This window comes from Meles meles, chromosome 9 (assembly GCF_922984935.1).
Source record: "Meles meles chromosome 9, mMelMel3.1 paternal haplotype, whole genome shotgun sequence".
In the NCBI taxonomy this organism is placed as follows: Eukaryota; Metazoa; Chordata; class Mammalia; order Carnivora; family Mustelidae; genus Meles; species Meles meles.
In genome coordinates, this window is record NC_060074.1 from 39730759 (window position 1) to 39757151 (window position 26393).

At 42.9% G+C, this 26393-nt stretch overlaps 1 protein-coding gene across 4 annotated transcripts in view; it reads left to right on the plus strand.

Moving 5' to 3' along the window:
* The window catches only part of ARMC9 (armadillo repeat containing 9), a 158768-nt gene that overhangs the window by 23389 nt on the left and 108986 nt on the right, over positions 1 to 26393 (plus strand). For all 4 annotated transcript variants that reach the window (XM_046019594.1, XM_046019592.1, XM_046019595.1 and 1 more), the window contains exons 6-9: positions 6354 to 6446; positions 8148 to 8172; positions 15085 to 15242; positions 21563 to 21661. In XM_046019594.1, the coding sequence (XP_045875550.1) occupies positions 6354 to 6446; positions 8148 to 8172; positions 15085 to 15242; positions 21563 to 21661 (375 nt within the window). The remainder of the gene's footprint in view (positions 1 to 6353; positions 6447 to 8147; positions 8173 to 15084; positions 15243 to 21562; positions 21662 to 26393) is intronic.

Here is a 26393-nt window from a genome sequence, read left to right on the forward strand (position 1 = left end):
TAATTTTCTTGGGCGAACTTTTCTTGTGCCATAAAATGTGATTTTTTTTGGTTGCATTGAGACTTGTTAACCCATACTAACAGAACTATCTTTAAGTATACTTCTTGAAGCATTCCTTGCATACTTTTTCAGTATCGAAAGGTAAGTTTTATTTAATTATAGTGCAAATCGGTGGCCTGAAAAGAACTAGGTTATTTTACGTAATTGCTGGCTATATATGTTTTAATTTGTATTAGGAGTCTCACTTACTTGGCACATGTCTGGGACCTGGTTGTGGACTATTACTTCCTTCAGACTACTTGCCTAAGCTCTTTTCATTGTTTTATTTCACCATAGTTGACATTTCAGCATACTATTTATTATCAGTGTTTATCCACTATAGTAATTCTTTTTTTTTTTTTAATATTTTATTTATTTAACAGAGAGAAATCACAACTAGGCAGAGAGGCAGGCAGAGAGAGAGGAGGAAGCAGGCTCCCTGCGGAGCAGAGAGCCTGATGCGGGGCTCGATCCCAGGACCCTGAGATCATGACCTGAGCTGAAGGCAGAGGCTTAACCCACTGAGCTACCCAGGCGCCCCCACTATAGTAATTCTTATTGACTTAACAAAATTAAGGTGTCCCCTGAGAGGCTTATGAGAACGTGGAGGACTGACGTGAAGGACTGATACAGTTTCTTGTTCTAAAGCAAGATCTCACAGTCTCCGAGCATCTCTCTGGAGAGTGCTCATGGGACACGGGACAACGGATGAAGCTCCTTTCTTTCCAGACCCGGCATATCTCCGTCTCCTGTTCTGTTATCCTTTAGTCAGACACCTGTCAGCTTTCCTGAATAGTAGCCCCGAAACTGAAGGCCAGCGAGCTAATTGACTTCATCAAAGCAGGGTTGGCTTAGAGTAGCCGACGCTTAAGTCTGTGCTTGGTTTTCTTTGTCCATTCAAATTTAGTTTCGCCCCCTTCCTCTCTGAGAAGGTTGAAAATATAGAGCGTTTAAGGAAGGGGGTAAAACTTGAAAAGAAATATTGGGCTTTGTCACCGTGAAGACTTCTGTTTATGAAGATGATGTCACAGCCACAGGGCTGGCCTTCAGAGGTCACCCCCATGGGGGGGTCATTTTATCCCTTTTTTTTTCCTTTTGCTACTCTCTATATATGTTCTTTCAGTAGCCATCTTAGGTCCTTGAGTATGTAAACATAATAAAATCTAAAGCTCATACCTTCCTCCTCTTCCTGACAGTTACAAGGACCTTAGAATGCATTTGCCTCCTTCATCCCCTTCCCAGCTCACATGTTGTTATTGTCAAGTGTTAACACTCGTACTTTAACCCCACATGCTACAGAATCTTACTACTTTATGCGATCTGAGTGTGTATGGATTTACCCTTCTATTTATCCATAGTTGTACTTGCTGTTCCGTCTCGCATTAAGGACCTTCCATGTGTAATCATCTTCTCTGCCTTACGTACACCCCTTTAGAGTCTCCTTTAGCTGGAGATCCTTCTTCCCATTCTCGCTTGTCTGAAATGTCTCTGTTGCTTTCTCAGACAGGGTCCAGAATGGTAGGCTTACAGCTATTTTCTTTCTTTCTTCTTTAATTTTTTTTTAAAGATTTTATTTATTTATTTGACAGATCACAAGCAGGCAGAGAAGCAGGCAGAGAGAGAGAGAGAGAGAGGGAAGCAGGCCCACTGCTGAGCAGAGAGCCCGATGCGGGGCTCGATCCCAGGACCCCGAGATCATGACCTGAGCCGAAGGCAGAGGCTTAACCCACTGAGCCACCCAGGTGCCCTTTCTTTCTGCTTTTAAAAGATTTATTTATTTATTTTGAGAGAGAGCTCAAGTAAGCATGTGTGGGGTGGGGAGGGGCAGAGGGAAGAGGGAGAGGGAGAGAATCTTAAGCAAATTCAGTGCTGAGCTCAGAGCCCAGTGTGGGCTGGATCTCACAACCCTGAGATCATGACCTCAGCTGAAACCAAGAGTTGGACGCTCAACCCACTGAGCCACCCAGGCGCCCCAGATAGCTATTTTCTTTTATGACATCGAAGGTGATGTTATCACCTCGCTCCCGTTTTTGCTGTTGGAGGTTGGCCATCAGTCTAATTGCTCTTCCTGTGTAGGTAATCTGTCTTGTTTCTCTGACCTTTGAGGTTGTGTAATTTTACTATGGCATGTAGATTTCTGTTTTCACTTGGGATTTGCTGAGCTTTCTGGATGTGACGTTTTGTGTCTTTCAACAGCTCTGGAAAATTCCGTTTCCTCTTCATATATTGCCTCTCCTCCTTATTATTTTTTTTGTATGTCTGATTAAATCTATATTTAATCTACATGTCTGATTAAATATGTATTAGACTTGCTTCTTCTGTCCTTTTTTTTTTCCATTTAAAAAATTTGTGGTAAAATACGCAAAAATAAAATTTACCATCTCAACCATTGTGAAGTGTACAGGTTAGCAGAGTCAAGGATGTTCCCATTGTTGTGCCCTCCATGTCTCTTAAAATCTTGTATTTTCCATCTTTCAAGCTCTGTTGGGACTGTATTCTGGGTGATTTATTCACACCTGTCTTCAGACAGTCTAATTTGTTCTTTAATCTCTTCTTTGAATTTGTAATTTCAGTTACTTTTATTAATGGAAGTTCTTTTTGTTTTTTAATTCAAATTTACTGGGTCATTTTTTAAAAAAATATTTTATTTCTTTATTTGACAGAGGGAGAGATCACAAATAGGCAGAGAGGCAGGCAGAGAGAGGTGGGGAAGCAGGCTCCCTCTTGAGCAGAGAGCCGATGTGGGACTCGATCCCAGAACCCTGGGATCATGACCCGAGCCAAAGGCAGAGGCTTTAACCCACTGAGCCACCCAGGCGCCCCTGGGTCATTTTTTGTAGTCTCTTATTCTTTGCTCATATTTTCAAGCCTTTCTTTTTATTTTTTTTTTACCATATTATACATCAGCAGCCTTTGTAGATTTGTTCCTGCTGAGTTTAATATCTGCTGGTTCTCTTCCACTGTGCCTTATATCTCTTTTTGGAAAAAAAAAAAAAGTTATTTTGAGTTTTGACAATGAGTTTATTTTACTTGGGACTTGTGGGAGTTTTTTGAGGCCTGAGTGGAGTTTGGTTCTTTCAGAGAAGATCTGCATTTGCATCTCTCAGTCATCTAAGGCATTGCTAACCCAGGATCATTTTAAATTAAATTTCTTTGCTCAAGGCTTTGGGAACCACATAGATAATTTCAGTTTGGGCTGCAATTTGCGTGTGTGTGTGTGTGGTTATGAGGTTTCAAATGAGGTTTTTCCCCCCTTCTACCTAATGTCAATGTCAAGACAGGTAGATTTCCTTGCTATAGCCTTCTAGGCAGTAAATTTGTTTGTCCTTGGCTTTTTCCTGATGGTATAGACTTTTTCCTGATGATATAGAGAGTGAGTGCACAAAATAGGGGAGGGCAGAGGGAGAAGCAGACTCCCCGCTAAGCAGGAAGCACGGTACAAGACTTGATCCCAGGACTTTGGGATCATGACCGTAGCCGAGGGCAGACACTTAACCAACTGAGCCAGATGTCCTGGGATCCCAGTTTTATTCCAGGGTCTCCTATTAGATTGCTTACTATGAGTGGATCCTAGTGTCTTCTGTCTTCTGTACCATGACCACTGCTGAGGTATAAGAACTAAGGTATATAGAACTGAGGTATAAGGTCTTCTAGACTCTGAGTTATCCTTCGAGTGAAAACTGTCATTTTTAGTCTCTGCTTTTCCTTTCTTGCCACTTGAGGATGGATTTTAAAATATGGTTAATTATTTGTGAGTGAGCATCTCCTTGAAGAAATATTTAGGTATTGATCACTTCCAGAAAAACTTTTGGGCACTTAGGTGCCAGGGATGAAGTCAAGCTTAATTAGCAAAATGGAAAGAAATGGAAGGAATTCTTGTGGGCTCTGCGAGGGAGAGAGAGGCAGTGGGTAGGCCAAGAGAGGCAAGCATGGAGCTCTCGCCTCCTTTCCACAAGAATACCCTGCTTTTATTTATTTCATATATTAGGGTTCTGGGCAAGATTTTGAATGATCAGAAGCATTTTGCTGCTGGAAAACAAGTCAGACAATCACTCATCTAGTGTAAAGTCTACATTCTACAAGTGGAAACACTATGATATAAAGAGCAGGAGTGACTTAGTGCAGGCAGTATGGAGAACCAGCCCAGTGCTTCCCCAGCCCCATGGGAGCTGGGCAGTCAGGTGCCTAGCAGATTTGGGAAATGTTCTTGTTCTCAAGGCTGAAAGCACAGAAAAATAAGAGCAGTCAAGGAAAAAAAAAAGGTGAGGGGGATTCAATGCCCAGAGAGATATTATCCCAGTCTTCCCCTTGTCATTAGCAGAGCGTCATGAGGTAAACAGTTAAATTGAAAATATATGCTTGTTGGTTATACAACATAGTATTCAGCAACAGAGCAATTTAACTGAAAGTCTGCATGTCCCAAATATTTTGTTTTGTTTGTTTTTTTAAGACATCTTCATTTCTGTTAGCCAACATAGTAGTCCTTTCCTGCAGTTCTCTTTAAATGGTTGAGCGCAGAAGCCATGAGCGGTAGCGTGCTGTACTCGTCTCCCAGAGCTGCTGGAACCAAAAGCCACAGACCAGGTGCCTTAAACAACAGAATCTTACTGTCTCCCAGTTCATGAGGCCGGAGGTCTGAAATCAAGGTGTTGGCAGGGCCGTGCTCCCTGTGAAGCTTCTAGGGGAGGATCCTTCCTTGCCTCTCATGGCTTCTGGTAGCCTCAGATGTCCCTTGGCTTGTAGCAGCATAACTCCAGTCCCCTGTCTTTATGGGTCCACCTTCTCTCTGTGTCTGTGTCTAAATTTTCCTTCTCAGAAGGACTCCAGTCATGTTGCACTAAGGGCCCACCCTACTCCAGCATGACCTCATCTTAAGTAATTACATCTACAACAACCCTGTTCCAATGACATCATGTTCAGAGGGGCTAGGACTTCAGCATATCGTTTTAGGGCACACAATTCAACCCATAACACACACACATTGTAACTAAAGCTATCATGCCACATCAGGGAATTACACAATCTTTTTAAAATATGAGAGTATTGGGGCACCTGGGTGGCTCAGTGGGTTAAAGCCTCTGCCTTTGGATCAGGTCATGATACCAGGGTCCTGGGATTGAGCCCCACATCAGGCTGTCTGCTCAGCAGGGAGCCTGCTTCCCCCTCTATCTGCCTGCCTCTCTGCCTACTTGTGGTCTCCGTCTGTCAAATAAATAAAATCTTAAAAAAAAAAATTAGAATATTTTTTCAAAAATCCAGATGATGCCCTGGGTAGAACAGGTGGTGTGAGGGCATGGATAAGGGCACAGAGCTGGGGAGGGGAAGTGGGGAAGGACCGGGGTCTGGGGTGGGGGGCAGGGCCTAAGAGGTAAGTACCAAGGAATTTTTAAAGATCTTGCTTCTTTTTTGTGGAACTTCTTGGTTTGGGTGTAGATACTTCTATACAAAGACTGTAAGGAAAATTGTCCTGAGAAAGATAATTGCTTATAACATTTTTCTTTTACTAGTTAAGTCATTATTTTTTCCTTCTCAATGAGCATTGTTTGAGATAAGTAATTTATTATTAAAAGACAAATCAAACTGAAAGTATATCATAAGTCTTGACATGATGGGTTATTTGAGGCAGATAACAGCTTCTGTTTTTTTTTTTCTTCTTACCTAGATGAGGTTTATGGTGAGGCATCTGGGTGGCTCATTCATTAGGCATCTGCCTTCAGCTCAGGTCGTGATCCCGGGGTCCTGGGATGGAGCCCCACATCGGGCTCCCTGCTCAGCGGCAAGCCTGCTTCTCCTTCTCCCACTCCCCCTGCTTGTGTTCCCTCTCTTGCTGTCTCTCTCTATGTCCAATAAATAAAATCGTAAAAAAAAAAAAAAGAAGAAGAAGAAGAAATAGATATGGAAATGAGTCTTTCTGTTTGGGAAACTCAGGAACTGAGTGATAACCGTGTGTGCCTGCCAGCACTGTGTGTGCTTCAATGATTCTGAATTCTCTTTAGCCTTCCACCTAATAAGCTTATTTGTCCTGCTTGTGCTTAAATCACATGAAATGTTCAAATCACGTACAGGGCTCCTTTTTCCTTGTTTATGAAAGAACTCTGTTCTTTCCTCCTGCTGTGGGTATTTGAATCTTTTATAAACGAATTGGTCAGATGTCCGAAAACCTAGTTTTCACAGCATTGCACCACCGACAAGGCACTGAGCTTTTGATTTCATTAACTGTTGGATGGGGTTATTTAAACCAAAGGCCACAATTTGCCAGTGCTCTTGGCACTTAATGATCTAGGGCTTTTATCATTTTTCTTTTTTTATTTCAGGATTCTTGGACTCCAGAATTAAAGTTGAAGTTGGAAAAGTTTCTGGCTTTAATTTTTAAAGCCAGTAACACGCCGAAGCTTTTAACATTATACGTATCCTTTCTGTCCTTTTGAAGCCGATGGAGACCACCTGTGATGCAGGAGGGGCACGCTGGCTTAGGCGCCACTGAGATGGGGATTTAACTGTTAGTGTTGCTTTCATATTTTCGAGGTGAATGAGCCATTCATGGGAGAGTGTGTCAAGGCCCATGAAGAGAATTCCAGGTAGAGGAAATAGCTCATGCAAAAGGACTGAGACAGTATATTTGGGAATTCAGTATTGCTGGACCTGAAGAATAGAAAATCAGAGATTAGGCAGGGCCCTGGGCACAAAGCTTTGTGTGAGGTCTTGTAAGTCAAGAGAAGCCTTTGAAGCCTTTTAGTAGAAGAATATCATGCTCATATTTACATGTGAAAAAAAAAATCACTCCTTTTTACTCCTGATTTTAAAATTGATCATATTCCTCATAGAAAATTTAGAAAGCACAGAAATGCATTTGTATATGTACATACACCCAAAAGTATGTAATGTTTACATAAACACAGATACCTGTACATGTGTGTGTTTTTAAATACTTTTATCAAATGAAGAGAGCATTTCTCCATATCATTAAGTACTCTTCAAAAATACACTGTTTCCTCAAAAGCTGAAACATAGAGTTACCATATGACCCAGCACTTCCTCTCATAGCTTTATACCCAAGGAAACTGAAAACCTATGTCCACATGACAACGTGTTATTCCAAAGAGCCAGAAAGCGAAAACAACCCAAATGTCTCTCAAGGGGTGAATGGATAGCTAAGATGCAGCATACCGGTATGATGGAATATCACCCAGATGTGTAAAGGAATGAAGGCCTGACAGACAGACGCTACAATGTGGATGAACTTTGAAAACATGGTGCTGAGGGAAGGAAGACAGACATGAGAGGTTGCGTATTACATGATTCCGTGTGTGTGAAAGGTCCAGAAGAGGCAAATCACCAGAGACAGTAGATTAGTGGTTGCCTAGGGCCAGGGAGGGTAGGGGAAATGGGGATGACTCCTAATGGGTACAGGGCTTTTGGGGGGGGGGGTTGATAAGAATGTTCTAGAATTGATTGTAGTGATGGTTGCACAACTCTATGAATATACTGAAAACCAATGAAATACATACTTGAAATGAGTGAGTTATATGTGAATTATATCTGAGTAAAGCTGTTACTAAAAAAAAATTAAGAAAACCCAAACCAAACAAGTTAAGTACTCTGCCTTCAGTCATGTGGCCCGATGTGTGGGAGCTGAGATTGAAACTCAGGCTGTCTGGCTCCAGAGTGTGATCTCAGCTACAGTGTTTTGCTGTTGTCATCCCGATCTCAGTTTTCTTAGGGTAGAGCTCTAAAATGGAAGTGACAGAGTTGCAGGGTGTAAGTTCAGTTTGCATTTTTAGTAGAATGTTTGGTAGCAGTGGGGACGGTCTTTGAAAGGGGGCAGGGAGGCTGCTTAGGGGACTGTTGAAACAGCACAAGACTTGCACACACGCAGCAGGAATTGAGCTGGAGAGAAGAGGAATCACTTAAGAGTGAGGCATCCAAGTACTGAGAAGTCTGTAACTGTCTCAGCTCCTTACAGCTACATTAGGAATCAGCCTTCACTGTCCTGAGAATTTTCCCTTATACCTTTGGTAAGGCTCTTTCTCAGACTGGCCACACAGTGTGAGAGACCCTGAGGACTTTATCCTCAATGCCTGTTTTCCTCAACTTTTTTCTCATCCCAGAAGGAGAACGGACAAGGTAACAAAGGTAAATCATCTAGATTAACATTTTTTATTGTTTAATTTTTATTTTTTTTAAAGATTTGTTTATTTACTTATTTTGGGAGGGGGAGAGAGAGAGAGTACGCACGCGCAAGCAAGCAAGCAGGGGAAAGGGCAGAAGGAGAGGAAGAGAGAGCCCCAAGCAAATTCCAAGCTAAGCACAGAGCCCAAATTGGGACTCAATCTCATGACACAGATCACGACCTGGGCTGAAACCAACAGTCGGTTGTTTACTGGACTGAGCCACCCAAGTGCCCCTAGATTAACATTTTTAAAGAACAGTTTTCCCAACTCAAAAGTTTTGACTCACTTTTGAGTAGTGAGATAGGAACAGAGATGGAGAAAATGTAACTTGGTGAATAGGGCTTTAAAAGTCTAATTTTTAAAATTATTTTTTTAATTAAAAAAGTCTAAGTATTTATGAAGTGCTTTGCAGTCAAGTTTATCTGAGGTTCCTTGAGGCCTGTCTGCAGGAGGGCTGGTGGATCAGGTAACCCAGATGCTGAGAGATGAAGGGAATCCAGGCCCTGCCCCAAGGGACGGAACTGCAGCAGCACAGCCAGAAGACCCTGTGCATCCTGGGGTGGGGGGCGGGAAGGAATCATTTTAGTATCTTCTTGAACTAGTGTGCGGGGTCTTACTTCCATAGCAATATGTAGCACCATCTTAGAAGCATTTCCATTTTTTGCATTCAAAGTAGGAATTCCAACATTAAGTTTTTAGCATAAAGTGATGGTTTTCCATTATTAGCTTTTTTTTTGCTTTTTTTTTTTTTTTAAATACCAGAACTGTTCATTTTTCAGTAAGTGAGAAAAATGTTAGTTAATATGAAGTCAGTAGCTGGTCAGCCCTTGACACAAGGGTTTGTTAAAAAAAAAAAAAAAAAAAAGAACAACAACAAAACAAATAGTGACCACAGTTGTGGCTCTTTGCCTGAGCTTTGGCTTTGATGCTACAATTAGGAAACTGCTGAAATGTTGGAAAGGGTGTGTGAAGTGTTTCATGCCTGTCTAAGTTCTGGAGTCAGTGCCCAGCAGGTGGAGTTTTACCACGTGAAATAGCACATTGGCCCTTCCCAAGGCAGGGTGATATTAGAGGGGATTGCAAAACTTCCTGCCATTGTTTCTCCATGGTTTTTTGTTTTGTTTTGTTTTTTTAAGAGAGTTAAAGTTTTGTAAAAAAAAGGAAACATTAGTAAATTATTTAGCTCTTTGCTTTCCAGGGAGTTGACAGATGAACGTTTTACATTTGACACACAAGGAGGGAGGCAGTAGCTTTAGATTTGGGAAGTCTGAATGCCTGTTTCTGCCTTGTGTGGCTGTACATGTGCCCAGCGGTTCTGCCACCCCCCACCCCCCATAGCTCAGAGGGACAGGACCCACTGATCCTTCACAGGGGAACATCGGTCCGTGCCTGAACACGGAAGAGCTGGGCCACAGATTTGGCCTTCTGGGGTCAACATGGAATACTCCAGGGGTCACCCCGCCCGTAGCCTTGGGGCTCACTAAGGCTGCTCTGCCTGCAGGGTAGTTGTGCCCAAGGATGAGTCCCAGGAGATTTCCTCAGCTCCTCAGGCTTGCTCCCTGAGGGGTTAAAACAGTTCCCAGGTCTTGGCTGGCATGGGTCCCTTGCCAGTTTTCTCATATTAGGAACAGTGGGAATTTTTTTAAAGAAACAATTTATTTATCCATTTTTAGAGATGGAAAGAGAATGTGAGTGGGGGCAGGGGCAGAGGGAGAGGGACTGAGGATTATGCCACCAGAATTTACCAAAGGTGTGAAACACATCATGTACCCTTTCCCATCCTCAAGCAGACTCTGTGCTGAGCACAGAGCCCAGTGCGGGGCTCAGTCCCAGGACCCTGAGGTCATGAACTGAGGTGAAACCAAGAGCCATCACTTAGCCGTTGGAGCCACCCAGGTGCCCCCAGAGCAGTGGGAATTCATACACTGCACTGGGCCTTTGGGTCCTGCCCTGTGACTCCCGGAAATGCACCTTCGCCCCGCAGTTTCTGTTTCTGTTACAAGCTAGTGCACCGCCTCAGGCTTCGTGGCTTTAAAACAACAATGTCCATTTATATCGTCATCATCATCTTGCATGGTGTGGGAGTTGTGTGCTCAGACGCTTCTCCCTCCATGTCTCGTGGATGCAGGCGGAGCCTGGTGGAGCCATCTTCAAGGCTTCCTCACCCACGCGCGCAAGTCTGAGGCCCTTGTCTGGAACATCTGTGTGGCCTGGGCTTCCTTGTGGCATGGTGGCCGAGCTCCAAGGGCAAATGTCCCCCGACAGAGCCAGTGGAAGCCGTGTCACCTTTTCTAAACCAGCCTATCAAGGAATTCAGTGTCATCTGTGCTGTATTCTCCTCATTAGAAGCAATTCCCAGGCCAGCCTGCATTCAAGGGAAGGAGGATGGCCTTCCGCCTCTGGACAGAAAGGAGTGTCAGAGACGTGGCAGTCATTTGAAAACCACTACCCCACCTGTGTCCTTTGAGTTTCAGAAAATTGCCTTAGTTCTTGACTGAATCTGTTTGGTCTATGCTCAGATTCTGTCTTTGAGCTCTTAGGTGCTGGTGGAGGGAAAGGTGGTGGGAAGCCTCCCGGATTCCTGTGCCTCAGCCAGCCCTTGTCACCCTAGCATACCCTGCGGCTTTGGAGGCTAGCCAGATAGGAACCACTGAGAAGTGGCCCAATTTCACAGATAAAATCAAACTGCGAGGGGATGAGCCTGTGTTTTTCTATAGATCTTTCCTTTGGATTTCAGCAAGGAGACCAGGGTGTTTGAGCCTTCTTTTGGTTTGATTTTAATTGAGTTTTCTCAGGAAGCCAAGCAGAATGTGTGTGGAATTGAGACTGGCAGGCACAGCATGTGTCTGTGGCTGAATGAGCCCCGCAGTGGGTGTTGCCATGGAGACCAAAGGTTAGCCCCCTTGGGCACTGGTGCCAGGGGCTCCAGGTTGGCCGGTGTCTGCACTTTGTCCCCTCCTCCCACACTTATGGCTGCAGTGGTCACAAAGCCCAGACATGCCACCAGTTTAATTTAATTGTGGACTTAGGTGTTGTTTTTACATTGAATGGTTGGGCAAGTCATTATGCTGTGTATCTTGATAGGAAGGGTTCATGGACAAGCTGATTTCCGTAAGCATTGAAGGAGGCAAGAAAAGTCCTTGGAGTGGAAAATTCTCTCAAAAGGAATTATATTTTAAAATGGAGTTTAGAAGAAAAATTCAGGTTGGAAATACAGCATATTGTGTTATTATTTTACCTGGCCATCTAAAAAAGGTAGAGAAATAGTATCTTTTAGCATTTTTGCCATTGATCGATTTGATTCCTTCAGAAAATGATCAGCTGACTATTTTTCTAGAGCATAGAGCCCTAAATGGTATTTTTAAAATGATGACTTATATTCATGGTTATACATCATAACTTTCTTAATCCAGCACTTACGGATTAGCAGAATAGCAAAGAGCTGATTTATATCTGAATACAAGGAAGAGAGTATATTGTATTGTAAAGTTAGAGTGATTGATTATAGATTTTTAGATGTTGGAAAAAGAGTTCCATATTTTAAAATGTATCATTTTGTCTTGAGCAACAAAGTGATCTCTAAAATTAAATCTCACCTACTCTTTAAAAAAAAAAAGCAATTGTACTTAAAATGGAAATGTTAAGAGAAAGCTTGAGGCTTGGCCGCAGGGAAGATCTCCATCACTTTTGTTACTGTTTCAATGCATGCAGGAATGATCCAGAACCTTTCTGTGACCTTAACCCACATTCTTTCAGTTGTATATATCTCTTTGTTTAAAACTTGAGGTGTAGTTCTTTGGATTTTGGTACAAATTATGTAAGTTTTGAAATACGAAGAGTCCCAGTAAATGTCACTGGCATGACTAAGACAGTTTCATTAATATAACATGGAATTTATAATGACTCCTCTCCACTAAAAACTTGAGCTCTTGCATGGCAAGGGATCTTGGCTCAGATGTTCTTATCTCATAAAATTTTTGAAAAGGAAAAAAGAGTCAAAGTTCTTTTTAATGCTCAGAAATAAAGTTGAGATCTTCGAGCTGTGACCCCACCAGCTTCCACTAACAGTCAGGTCCTGTTTGCAGGCAGCTAAGGTGTCTGCATGGTCAGCAGGCTCTTCTGCTGACCAGTGTATTTGAACTGGTCACAAATATTTCAGCCCAGTGGCCCACTTTTCTCCTTCCTGTGGCTGCTGGCAGTTAGGTCTCTCTGCCCTCAGATGTACCATACTTTGGAATTGTCATAAATTCCAATTCTGGGATCCCAAGGCAGAAGTGCCGCAGTAGTCCCTTACATTTAGCTAATGGCACAGTGAGTTTTTGAGTTTCCAAGTTTCCAAGCAGGAGTGTTCCTTTCTGCAGTCTCCTTTCAAGAGGACGACTTTGGTGACAATATAAAACTTATCCTCAATATAAAAATTGATGATTTGTGAGGTCATTTGTCCCAGTTAATGGGTTTTTGTATTTCATTCATCATCTGCCACTTGGTATGCATTGAGAAAGTTCGCACGGATGCTCTCTAATAGTCATTACTAATAGAATTATGAACCAACCTATAGAATTTTCATCGTTGGAAGTTCTAGTTTATGTAATCGAGAATTTTGTACATTTAAAAATCCTTAAAAATATTTAGCATAGGAAGATGATAGTGACTCCTTCTCTCTAATAATATTTAAGTAAAAACTCGATAAATGATTTCCAGAGATGTTCTCCAAAGATTGAATACTGGATGTAAATTCATACTGGAAGAGTTTTTAAAGTTATCTTTCAATACTGAGATTTGAAGGATGCTAAACAATAATAATAATATTAGTTCATTATTATGTAATATTTTGGGTTTTAATAGTTAAGATACTTTACTTCTACACATAATCATGAAATAAAGTGTTTGAAATAAAGTTTGTGCACGATCTTCATGGCTCTTTAGAACAGTAAGAGGAATAGATGAGTTAGGAAGGCCGTTCTCAAACGTGTGGTTTGTGTCTGAGCCACATGGGGACTAGTTGACACTGTCGTTTCTCAGCTCCCAGCCCACACCCACAAAATCAGAATCTCTGGAAGTGAGGCTTGATCATCTTTATTTTTGGATGATTCTGACATATTTCAAACATTGTGTCCTGCTGTTTTCCAGTGTAACTTCTGGGTTTTTCAAGTTCTCTTCTTGCATAGAAATACATTTAGAAGATCTTGGGCCCTTCGCATAGAGGAAATAATAGTAATTGCTACCACTTATTGACTACCTCCCATGGGCCAGTGGTGAACTAGGCACTTAAATCTGTCCATTTAATCCTCCCAATGATTTGGTTTTGTATGTGTGCTTTTTAAAAAATTGAATACATTGTTTCTTAAATTCATACAGTGTTATATTAGTTTCAGGTGTACAATACGCAGTGTTCACCTGGATAGGTGTAGTCCCCATCTGTCACCGTACAGTGTTATTACAATATTATTGACTGTATTCCCTGTGCTGTACAATCCCACAATAACTCTTCAAGGTCATTACTATCATCACAATTTCAGAGGTTAAGACATGAGAATCAGGGGTGTCTGGGTGGCTGGGTTGGTTAAGTGTCCAACTCTTGATTTAGGCTCAGGTGATGGTCTCAGGGTCGTGAGATTGAGCCCCTTGTTGGGCATGGAGCCTGCTTAGGATTCTCTCACTCCTCCTGCCCCGCTTCCCCCTTGCATGTGCACTTGTGTGCATATCCTTTCTCTGTCTCTCTAAAAAAAAAAAAAAAAAAATAGAAGGGCACCTGGGCGGCTCAGTTGGTTAAATGTCTGCCTTCAGTTCAGGTCATGATCCCAGTGTCCTGGGATCGAGCCCTGCATCGGGCTCCCTGCTCAGCTTGAGCCTGCTTCTCCCTCTCCCTCTGCCTGCTGCTCTGCCTACTTTTGTTATCTGTCTACCAAATAAATAAATAAAATCTTAAAAAAAGAGAAAGAAATGAGTATCACAGAAGTTGTGTCTTGCCCCAGGTATCCAGCAAGAAGGTGATAGAGAAGGGGCTTGAGCCCAAGCCTTTATGATTTTAAAATCTCTCTCTGTATGGATGAAATGTGTTCTAAAACAATGACGTTTAAGTATTACACAGTCCCTGGATTGGGACAAGAGGGAGTTAAAGTTGGGTCTGGGGGCAGCATCATTTCCTTCGATGCAAACTTAGCTTTCTGGGACAGAGGGAAGTAAGATAGGGCAAAGGAGTGTTGACACTGATGAAGATTTGCTATTCTAGCTGTGTCCTGGGTGGTATGGCCATCAAGTGCTGCCCCTGCTGGGGAGTCCAAGAAGAGAGCCCTAGCACCTTCCAAAGCTGCCTGCTCTAAGGCCCAGTGGGGTGGTTTATGCTGTATCAAGCTGGCAGAGTGAGCACCTGGAACCTTACCTAATTCTGGATTCTCACTTTCTCAGCATTAGTCAAGTAGCCTAACCTTTATTTAAAATGAGAACTGTCCTGCAGATACTTACTCTCCCCCACACAACCTCATGGGACAAAATGGGGAAAAGACACAGGTCTGGTTCATCCAGTTTGTGAGCTGATTATAGAAAGAAACACTGAGTTTGTTTCTTGTTCATAGAACAACTAAAAGAAATTGCATGGAGCTCAGTCAAGGAAATAGATTGTGAGGAAAACCAGTGATGGGTCCGTTGAACTACCAGAGATAAGAAATTGAAAATCAGTGGTTACAGAGCACTTGGTAATTAAACACGTGGAGAAATAGCAGCAAAGCGTTAACCACGAATAATGTCAAGTTCATTGTGATAGCAAAATATTCTGAAAGTAGACACAATATTCCCTTGAGAAGAATATGACTATTTTGTATTTTTGTGGGGTTTTTGTACTGTTGTTTTGTTTGAATATATATTGTCTTTCTAGATGTGTCACAGCAGCTCCACCAGCAGCTGGTAGAAGCTGAACGAAGGTCCATGACGTACCTGAAGCGGTACAATAAGATCCAGGCGGACTACCACAATCTCATTGGGGTCACAGCAGAGCTGGTGGATTCTCTGGAGGCCACAGTCAGTGGCAAGATGGTAAGAAAGATCCCCAGTTGTTCGTGTGTCTGTTAGGAGCTAAAGAAGTGCTGAGAGCATGGACTCTGTTGATAATGGGATTCCCGGCCTCTCCCGGCCAGTGACACCTGCCCCTTTGCCTCACAAAGCCAAGTGCAGAAAGGAGACCACACCGACATCTCATACCAGTTATTGTGCTGCTTGCAGTATTTTATCCATTTTTCCTGACACGCTGTCGACCACATCATTATTCCTCTGCCTTATTCTTTACATTACCAAAGCATAAATTGTCTGGCAACAGAAAAAAATAATACACAGTGGCATAAAAATGGGGGAAATATGCTACTGGTGTAGAGGAAAGTTACAGATTTTCACATATTGATTTGATATCCAGCTATCCTTCTGAACTCTTTTAATCTGATAGATTCTTTTGATTGATTCTCCTGTAATCTAGGTTGGCAGTCATATCATCTTCAAATAATGATATTTTTGTTTTGTTTCCTTATTTATTTATTTATTTTATTTATTTATTTGACAGACAGATCACAAGTAGGCAAAGAGGCAGGCAGAGAGAGAGGAAGGGAAGCAGGCTCCCCGCTGAGCAGAGAGCCCGATGCGGGGGCTCAATCCCAGGACCTGAGATCATGACCCGATCCGAAAGCAGAGGCTTAACCCACTGAGCCACCCAGGCGCCTCTGGTTTCCTTATTTATAATGACTTTTCTTTTTTCTTAGCCTACTGTCTAAGACTGTGCAACATTGTGGAATAATGTGGTCATGGGCCTCCTTGTCTTATTCCTGACTTTTATGGGAATGATTTTAGTGTTTTGCTTACTAAAAAATTAGAAAGTATCGTAAAATTTCTTTGTGGAAATACACATTTTCTTTAAAAATGGAATAATTGTAAGTTCACATGCAATTTTAAGAAATAACGCAAAGAGAGTCTCTTGGCACAGCTGCTCAGTGTCCCCCAGTAGTGGCATTTTGTGTAACTGTCGTCCGGTAGTACAACCAAACCGCTGACGTTGATCCAGTTCTGTTGACCTTATTCTAATTTCCCAGTTTGGTACGCATGTGCATGTATTGAGTTGTGTATGATTTTGTCACAAATGTAAGGTTGTGCAGTAAAATTGTTTTTAGTGGGGTGCCTGGCTGGCCCAGTTGATAGAGCATGTGACTCTTGATCTTGTCGTGAGTTTGAGCCCCATGTTTGGCATAGAGATTACTTTAAAAAATGTAAATTTTTTAGTGACTTCAAAATATGATTATGAAATAATATGTATTATAGAAAATTTTAGAAATAGAGAACTTTGCAAAAATGAAATTTAAATTACCTGTAATTGTGTCACTTAGTAATAACACTTAACATTCCATATTTTTTTCAGTGCATGGATACATGTATTTTACAGAAATGGACTCTAATTCACCCAGAGTTTTCTAATCTTTTTTCCTTACTACTGAATCATGCATTCTTGACGTCATTATTCTACAAGTCTCACTGGTGGTGGCTTCAATCCCATCGCTCGGCAGTGTCATACTTCCCTTAGTGTCTGTTCACTGCGTTTGGACATCTAGGTCATTTCCAGCTTTTCACTGTCATAAATTACAAATGTAATGGGAGGAGATGAGCCTCTGTGACATTTTTAATTTTAAAATTTTATTTATTTTTTTAAAGTTTTATTTATGTAAGTAATCTCTACACCCAACTTGGGGCTCAAGCCCACAACCCCGAGATCAGGAGTCACACACTCCATCAACTGAACCAGCCTGGTGCCCCTGTTTCATTTGTTGTTTTTTAAAGATTTTGTTTGTTCTATTTCATTTTCTAGAAGTTGGTTTTCTAGGTTGAAGTCTATACTCAGGTCCAGTAGGAAGGTTCTGCTCATCTGAGTCTCCTGGCAGTGCTTATCTTTATACCCCTTCCAGTCCTGGCTATTAGCATTAACATCTGTATTTGTTTGCAGATTTGATCAATGAGAAATAGTATCTCAGGATTTAAATATACATTATATTCTTTACACATGACTTTGAACATTTTTTATATGCTTCTTTCATTCATTGAACACAGATTTGTTGCATGCTTACTACACACCAGGCCTTCCCTGTTCTAGGCGTGTGGGCTCTATTGGGCAGCAACACAAGGATCCTTCACCTCAGGGAGCATACATTCCAGTAGGGGCAAGAGCTAATGAACCTACACATAAACAAGCAAATAATAAATGATGTCGTGAGTCATTTCTTGCCATGGGGAAGAAAACGACCTGGGTGAAGGGGATCAGAGTTGGTGGGCATGTGTGTGTATGTGGGCAGGGGGCAATTTTAAATAGGCAGTCAGGGTGAGCGTGATTTGAGCTTCATTGGAAGAGGCAAGGGAATTAGGTATGCCGTCCTCTGGGATGTACCCCAGAATTCTAGGCGAAAGGAAGAGGATGCAAAGGACCCAAAGTGGAAGTGTGCCTCTCCTGTCTGAGGAGCCCAGCGAGGGAGGAGGAGCGGCACAAGCAGATTGGAGGTCCCAGGGCTGCAGTAAACTGGGGAGCAGAGCAGTAGGGCGGTGTTGTCTGGCATGCTGTGGAAGGATCCCCTCTTGTTGCTCCTTGGAAGGTTAGTGGAACTAGAGGGACCAGCAGGAGGCTCTTGCAGTCACCAGGGCGGACCTGTAGTAGAGGAGGTAGTAGGCAGAGCCGGAGAGATGCTCCACTGGGTGTGTGAGGACAAAGAACCAGCAGTGTCTCATACCGGCTTAGACCTGGACAGGGGTTGGGGGAGGGGCACGGATGACTCCAGGTTTTTGGCCTCAGCTGTGGGAGGACAGCGGCAGCACCACCAGCTGAGAGAGTAGGCCTTGGGTGGAACAGGTTTTAGGGGAAAGCAGGAATACAGCTTTGGACATCACTGTTAAGACACAGGCCATTCAGAATTCATCTTTTGTAAATATTTTCCATAGTTTGTTTTTTGGCTTTTAAAGTAGTGTTTCTTAGTTTCGTAAAATTTACATGTTTATATGGTCAAATCAGTTTATCAAGTTTTCCCTTCAGTCACTCTGCCTTTTCAAAGTGCTTTGAAGCTTTGAAGTGAAAAGAAGATTTTTCCCACTTAAGGGAGCCAAAATAAACATTCACCTTAATTTTTTTCTCATGGTCGTTTTATTTGGTTTTGATTGTTTTAATTTTACCTTTAAATCTTTAATCCATATGGAATTTATTTTAATAGATGATATAAGGAAGAAACGTACCCCCAAAAACCATTTGGGCTAGACTGTTGACTTCTGTCTTAATTTACTAATTTGAATGGCTACCTTTATCATGTAGTGGGATTTTAATTTTTTTCCATTGTTCTGACTCCTAAGCTAGTAATGCCTTTTTTGTTTTAACTGCAGTAGTTTTCAGTATGTTTCGGTATCCTGGACTGAAAGCCTCTTTGCTCCCATGAAAACTTAGCCCACACGGCCTGGTGTGGCCAGAACGGTGGCCACTTGCTGGCGGGGGAGGCAGGAAAGATGGATTGGTGAACTGTGGACACCAAGAGACCAGGCTTAGGAATTTTTGCTATGTTTGTTGTTAGCGACGAGCTTTTGAAATATGTACCTTAAAAATTGGACTTTTCAAATTAATTAGCTTTTTTCTAGTTTTAAAAATAGCATGTGTTGCCTTTTCTTTAAATCAGAAAAGTATCAGAAAGAAACCGAACATGGCTTCTGTAACCTCTGGTAACAAACCTGGGCACATGGTTAGAAGGTTCAGACAATACGGAAATATATAAAAAGAAAAGCATATGCTTTCCTCTGCCTTCTCTCCTGTTAAACAACAGTCACCAGAAGAGCCAGAGTCGACGTGGCCTTGGGCGTGGCATGCCCGTACAGGCGCGTGAGCTCTGACTGCCACCTTACAAGGAAAGAGGGGACAAGCTGGTAGGGCTAGGGACTAGACTCTTAACTGGCTTGTTTTTAATATAAAAAAATACACGTTTTTGGTAACAGATTGGAACACATCTGAGTAGGCTGTATTAAAGAGCAACCCCCACTCCCTGACATACACAGTTTCTTAGTGTCCTTTCTATGTTGGTATTCAGGATGATATTTTCTTGTGTATTTTTTCCAAACATTTCTATGCATGCATGTGTGTGTGCTTGCGGCCTACATACGCTTGGGATCCTGTGACCCATTATTCTTCTGAAACTTGCTGCTTTACTTTCAGTGTATCTTAGCGATCTTTCCACATGACCACACTACCCTCATTCTTTTCTGGGCTTGTACGTTATGCCATTGTAAGGGTGAACCATAACTCGTCGGATCTCTGATGGTAAGCATGTAGATTTTTTTGTTTACTAGAACAAAAAAATGTGGCAGTGAACATTCTTGTATGTACTGTATACCTTGGAAAACAGGTAAGGTAAGATCCTAAGAGTGGAATTATTAGGTCAAAGGTTATGGGCATTAACATTTTGATAGATGTTGCCAAATGAGTTCTCCTGAGATTCCTCCTGTGATGCCTCCCTAACCATCCTGGGAGTTTATCTGTATCAGGGTGTTTATTTGTCCACATACTTGCCAACTCTAGACACTATTATACTTGATTATACTTTGAACTCATTCCCGGTTTGGTAAGTAGAACTTGGTGTTCTGAATGCTTCAATTTAGATTTCTGTAATTATGTATGAGGCTGAATATACATTTTCATGTTTGTTGGCCATTTATACATTGCTTTTCAGTCTACAGATTATTTGCATCCTTTCCTCATTCCCGTTTTAAGCAAGAAAGTGACACAGTCAAATTTTCTTGTTAAAGAAATGGTTCTGGTAGCAGTTTCAGAAGTTAAAGGAGGAAACAGTTTCAGGATCAAGGGGTTGATGCAAAGTCTCAGAAGCCCCAGAAAACTTTAAAAGACTAGAACTGAAAAGTGTCCAGTGATTTTGACATTTAGAAGATCAGTGGTGGTGGCCTTTACCGTGTGAGTTTCCATGGAGTGATGCGACTGGAAGCCTCCAGTGTGTTGGGAGGTCCAGAGAGGATGAGGCAGCAAACGAGGGCTATTCCCTCGAGGACCTCGGCTGTGAAGGAAGAATACTGAGCTAGTGGTCAGTAGGTGAAGACCTAGTTTAGAGGAAGGGGAAGGTGCTTTTTAAATATGAACTGTATTTGGATGTGTTTTTAGTTTATAGACAATGAAGAGGTGTAAAGGGAAAGGTTAAAAACACAGGAGGAGAAAGAAGTGTTTACATTTTGATACTATTGAAATTCAGAGGAAATGGATGCAGGATAAGGTGGCAAGTGTGGGCCTGAGAAGGGACTCTTCTTTGAGTCGCTTCATAAGGAGCTGAGTGTCAAGCAATGAGCACAGACATCGCCCATGGACACATTGAGCCTTTCATGTGTCTGAAACAGACCAGAAGTTTCTAGTGGGTCAATGGAGTCCTCCAAGGAGAGAAGAGGACACAGCTTTTTCTGACTCATGAATCAGTTGTTCGGTTCATGAGTGAGTGAGGGTGCAGAGAGGGGCTTATGACATAACCATGTGGGAATCATGAGCCCGGGGAAAGGGAGCTTCCCCTCTAGCAATCAGGCATAGAAAAAGGGCTGGAAGGGTGCAAAATGGTTAATAGTTACCTCCGGGGATTGGCATATGGGGAAGGATGGGACCGGGGAGAGGTTGGGGCACTTGCACATTTAAATGCGCATGCTTTTTATAAAAAGAAAAGATACAAAATGAAAAGAAAAAATTCAGAGATTACCACCTGAGATGCGGTATGCCAGTCCTGAATTACAGTAGCTAGCCAGAGGGCGGGAGAGGTGCTCCATCATCAAATGTCTCCATCATTCATTCAGCAAGCACGTCCCGGACGACCTGGCCTGCGCCAGGCGAATATGGGATCTCATTCCCACTGTCACTGTGACCAACAGAGCAGACCTTGTTCATCTCACTTGACAGGTTAGAAGGCAAGGGGCAGAGCTGTGGGTTTGCTCGAGTCCAGCACTGAAGCCCAGATTTTCAGATGTCACGCCCACCGTCCTTTCCAGCACACGTTGGCCACCCAATTGACTTTCTTGCTTGAATCCACACACACAGAGAATTGGCTTAAAATCAGTTTCTTTCACATGCCCATGAGAGTACATCTCATGCACTTAAAGAATTTAGAATGACAGTCCACGATCACAGCAGCAGGGTGTTAGTGGTTTTTTCTGTCAGGCCCAGTGCTCTAGCTCCCAGAGCTCCTGTGTTCAAGCAGAATTCCATCCGCACACCTTGCAGAAAGACCGGTGAGAGCTCTGCTCATCACCAGGCCCGTGACATCCCTGGGGGGGCTTTGGGCCTCTCACCAGCCACCCTCATGTCCTCTCTGCAGATCACCCCGGAGTACCTGCAGAGCGTGTGTGTCCGCCTCTTCAGTGACCAGATGCGACAGAGCCTGGCCCACAGCGTGGACTTCACGAGGCCTGGGACGGTGAGGCTCCCCCCCCCCCAATTTAAACATAGCCTAACTGGAAAAGTGAAAGAGCAAGGGCAAATTACATGCAGGAGTCTGCATTTCTGGAGGTCTAGAAGTTTCCACAAGGAAAGAAAGCTGTTTTTGCAGAGTGAGCAGCTGGGAGCTGGCGTCCTGAGGGTGGCAGGAGAGAGGCACAGTCTGCTTTTCCCGTTGGGGCTGTTCGGTGCCCAGGCCTGGTAACAATTAGCAAATCAATAGGAAAGAAAGGAAATTCATTCTGTTTTTGAAGCCTTACAAAGATAGGCGCTCTCTTTTTTTCTTAACTTTTTACTTGGAATAATTGCAGACTTACAAAGAAGTCATAAAAATAGCACAAGGGACACTTGTATACCCGTTACCCAGATTCAACAACTGTTGGCATTTTACCCATTTGTTTACTTTGCACACACATGCATGCACGTGCACACACGCACACACAGTCTGTTTTCTGAGCCATTTGAGAATAAATCACATATATTATGGCATTTTGCTGCAGTGTAGAATTCCTTTCTTAATAGGAGTGCCCTTTTACCTAGCCATACAGTGATCACTTGAGTAAATTTAATGTCTTTATGATATTCTTATCTAATTTGGGCATTTTCCAATTTGTCACTTGAACCATGTTCCTTATAGTTGTTCCCTCATTGAAGAAATAGAGCATTTCTCTTTTGTGTTTCATATTTCCTCGTGATTAGATTCAGGGTTTGCATCCCAGGGTGAAATATTACTTAGGGGATATTGCGTCCTTCTTAGGGTAGCTCACCCAGAGGCTTGTAGTGTTGAGTTAGGGTTCTTAACTTGGGGAGCAAGGACACCTGTGTGCCCTGCAGATGTTTCCAAAGCCCTTGAACCCATGTCCCAGGAGCTCACTCCTACCTGCTGCCTGAGCCACCTGCTAAATAGTGGAGCCAGGTGTATTCAGTTCAGAAGGAAATACCGGGGGGTCCTGAGGCACCCCCCTGGGTCAGAGCCATGGCTTTTAATTAAGGGGAAGGGTTTGCACATTAATATTAGGGTCTTCATAAACAGGGGCCTTTTTTAGTATTAAAGAGAAATGTATATCCTACCTCATTCTCAAGTAGTTAGAACTCACAGAAACAGGGCGCCTGGGTGGCTCAGTGGATTAAGCCTCTGCCTTCAGCTCAGGTCATGATCCCAGGGTCCTGGAATTGAGCTCCACATCGGGCTCTCTGCTCAGCAGGGAGCCTGCTTCCCCCTCTCTCTCTGCCTGCCTCTCTGCCTACTTGTGATCTCCGTCTGACAAATAAATAAATAAAATCTTTAAAAAAAAAACTCACAGAAACAAGGTAGAGTGGTGGTTGTGTAGGGCTGGGAGGTAGGGGGAGTGGCAGATGTTGGTCAAAGGGTGTAACTTCTAGTTATAAGATGAATAAGTCCTGGGACTTTATAGTGTGGTGGCTAATGTTAACAATATCATATACTTGAAGTTTACTAAGAGAGTAGATCTTAAATGTCCTCACTGCCCCCCAAAGTAATCGAGGTGATGGGCATGTTAACTAACCTGATCACGGTGATCATTTCACAATATGTCCATGTATTGGTGCGGCACTTTGGACACCTTAAACTTACACAGTGTCTCCTGTCAACTATGTCTCAGTAATGCTGGGGGGAAAAGAAATCGTGGTTAAAAGAAAATGAGCGTAGGACAGTGCAAGTGAGCCCTGGCCAGGGCATGTCAGAGCTGCTGGATGCCGGCAGAGGCAGGCCTGGCCTGGCTCTGAGCTTCTTTGTAGTCTGTACCTCTTGGGCCTGGGAGTAAGTGTGACTAACTCCCAAGGGAAGAGAGACGGTTGCCTGATGTTTATTATCTGCGTTTCACTGCAGATAAAACAAAATATGAATCTGAAACAAAATATGTGCCACACATACAACATGGGAAGCACAGCAGTGAGCTGAATGACGCCGAGCCCGCCACACATTCCCCCAGACAGACCATTCCCGGGCCACAGTTGCCCTCCCTGGGCCCTTTAGACTGCCAGTTTCTTTTGTGATCTTCACAGAAAGGACACAGTAACGTGGGGGAGAGCAAATGTCCCTGACTGCATTACTTGGCTGCTCCCAGGAGCACTGTAGAGCCGTGGGTGGTGACGGCTGCGCCACAGGGGGGGCACCTGGGTGATTCAGTCAGTTAAGCGTCTGCCTTCAACTCAGGTTGTGATCTCAGGGTCCTGGGATCGAGCCCCTCATTGAGCTCCCTGCTCAGCGAGGAATCTGCTTCTCCCTCTCCCTCTGCTGCTTTCCCTACTTGTGCTCTCTCTCTCTCTCTCTGTCAAATAAATACAATCTTTAAAAAAAAAACAGAAGCTGCATGGTCATTACTTTAGGATATGGCCACAACAGTTTTAGCGTGTAGAAATCTTAGGGAATCGGCCATTTTTAAATGTCAGGAAAGCACACAGAGACATCCAAGTTTCAGAAAAGTAACTTCCTTGTGGACCTTCCAGGATAAGAGGCTTCAGGCCACATCCCCGAGGACTGACTGAGTTGACCCTCTGTGTATACTGTACATTTATCTATAAGTCAGTTAAGGAGTGTTTTTCCCAAAAATGATGGCTTTCTAGCAGTAATTGGCATAGCGGGATCTGTCTATTAGGACTACTCCTTTCCTCCCTCCCTTACACTTATTTATTAGTTCAGTAAATACTTAAGTGTTTTTCAGGTCTGTGCTATAAAATCTCATCCTATCTTGCATATACAAGCATCCTTATATTTTCACTTTCTTTTGGCAGAGTGATGCTCCCAGCTTATTTAAAATGGATACCGTGTGAATAAGGAGCAGTTTAAAAGGGAGGGGAGCACAACACATCTGGTATTTTACCCCATTAGACATGAATGTTTTTTGTCAAGAGATGAGTGCTATCATTCTTTCTGTTACAGTGGTATTAAGGTACAGATTCTAGGCCTTCAAAGCCAGAGGCGAGAGGATGAGCTCTGTTTATCTTAGTTCCTGACCATTTTCTTTCTCCTGAGTCACTAACTTAGGAACAGGCAATAAAATCTGCAAACAATCTTTTATTAGTCCCATAGATTTCTCTCTAAGATGATAAAAAGTGGATATGAGTCATTGTAAAATAACATCCTTGTGAAAATATAATAGTCAGTGTATGTTATCGGATTTATAATGTGTGAAGAGGAAATTAGAGTGCAGTTTAGATAGGAAGTCTGGTGGTTGAACAGTAGGATTGAGGATTTAGGAGAGGAGGACTGCTTTCTTATTTGCCAGGGGTTTAAGTCCAATGCTAGGTCCAAACACAATGCCATCAGTTTCAAGATAAAGAGGTGGGCACGGCCCAGCACATCCTTTAGTGTAGTCCTGTATCAGCTCCCCTCTGTGCTGTTGACCTTGAGTGTTCCAATTCATTGTACCCTATAAAGGGCCCATAAGAACACTGCTGGTATCCATAAAGTTAGTATGTTTGATACTGGTTTTTTAAAACTGGCTGTTAAGAATCTGGCCATCTGCGACCTCACTCACTATTGAAAGTTCAGAAGGACTCAGTAAATAACACCCTTCTAAAGCCCGAGTTCTGAACCATTTGGAAAATAAGACAAACGAATAAAGGAGAAAGGAGCTGACAATATTGCTATCAACTCTGATGAAGCTTATATTGGAGAATGTGGATTGTCTTTATAGACAGATGGGTTTCCTACATTTAAATCCTGGCATTCAAGAAATGCCCCCCCACCCATCATGGTGGCCAAGCCCCTCCCCTCCCCTGGCACCTCTGGCAGCAAGGGCCTAAGGGCTCTAGGACTGACCCCTGACCCCAGTAGCACTCATCATCTCCCACCAGGGAAGCAGGGAGCAGGGCGATGTGTGCCTGGTTCTCTCCCAAACCCACAAAGCCTGGAGCAGGGGGGAGTATGCTGGCCCAGGGCCCTGTGGAGGAGATCCCACAAGCGGGGCCTAGTTCACGTTCAGATGACTGTGTCCAGATCTCCACGCACGTGAGCGAAGCGGGTGGTCAAATTCCAGTGTTCGCAGAAGGACCAATAATGACGGGATTGATTGTTTGAAAAGAGAACTCTCTCAGGTGGCCCCTTCCAGTTAGACTGCCTGTCGCCACTGTCCCCTCTGGTTTATCATCCTGCATTCCTTACCAGCTCAGCCTCCAGACCACGAATTAGTATCTCCTGGGAGACAAGAGAAATCTGAGTTTATCTTTTCAGCAATCTGATCATTGTTAAGAAGGGAAGCTTCTCCCTCAGGGCACAAGAGGTAGGGATTTTTTGTTTTCTAGGATTGTACAAGTAATACACAAATGTGCTCACTGGAAAATATGTAACAATTTAATAATAAAGTGAACACAAATCCCTTCTTTCCATTACACTAGCCCCATCTTCTCTCCCGCCACCAGGGATCCTGGTGACTGTTTCATACTCATCCTTCCAGACTTTAAAATTTATATAGAATCAAGGTTTTTATTATACACATCACTCTGCAACTATCTCTTTGAACTTAATACATTTTAAAGAGTTTTTTATGTACTTCTGGATTTATTCATATTTTCCTTATCTTTTAGAGTTTTAATTTAAGAGCAGTATGGTTCCTTTAACCATTCCTCTAGCAAACCTTTAAGTGGCTCTTCAGTTTTTTGCTGTATCTCATAATGATGCAGCACACATCTTGTATGCACAGATAGCACGGGAAGGAACCATAGTTTGTCTCTCTTCTTAGCCCTTGGTT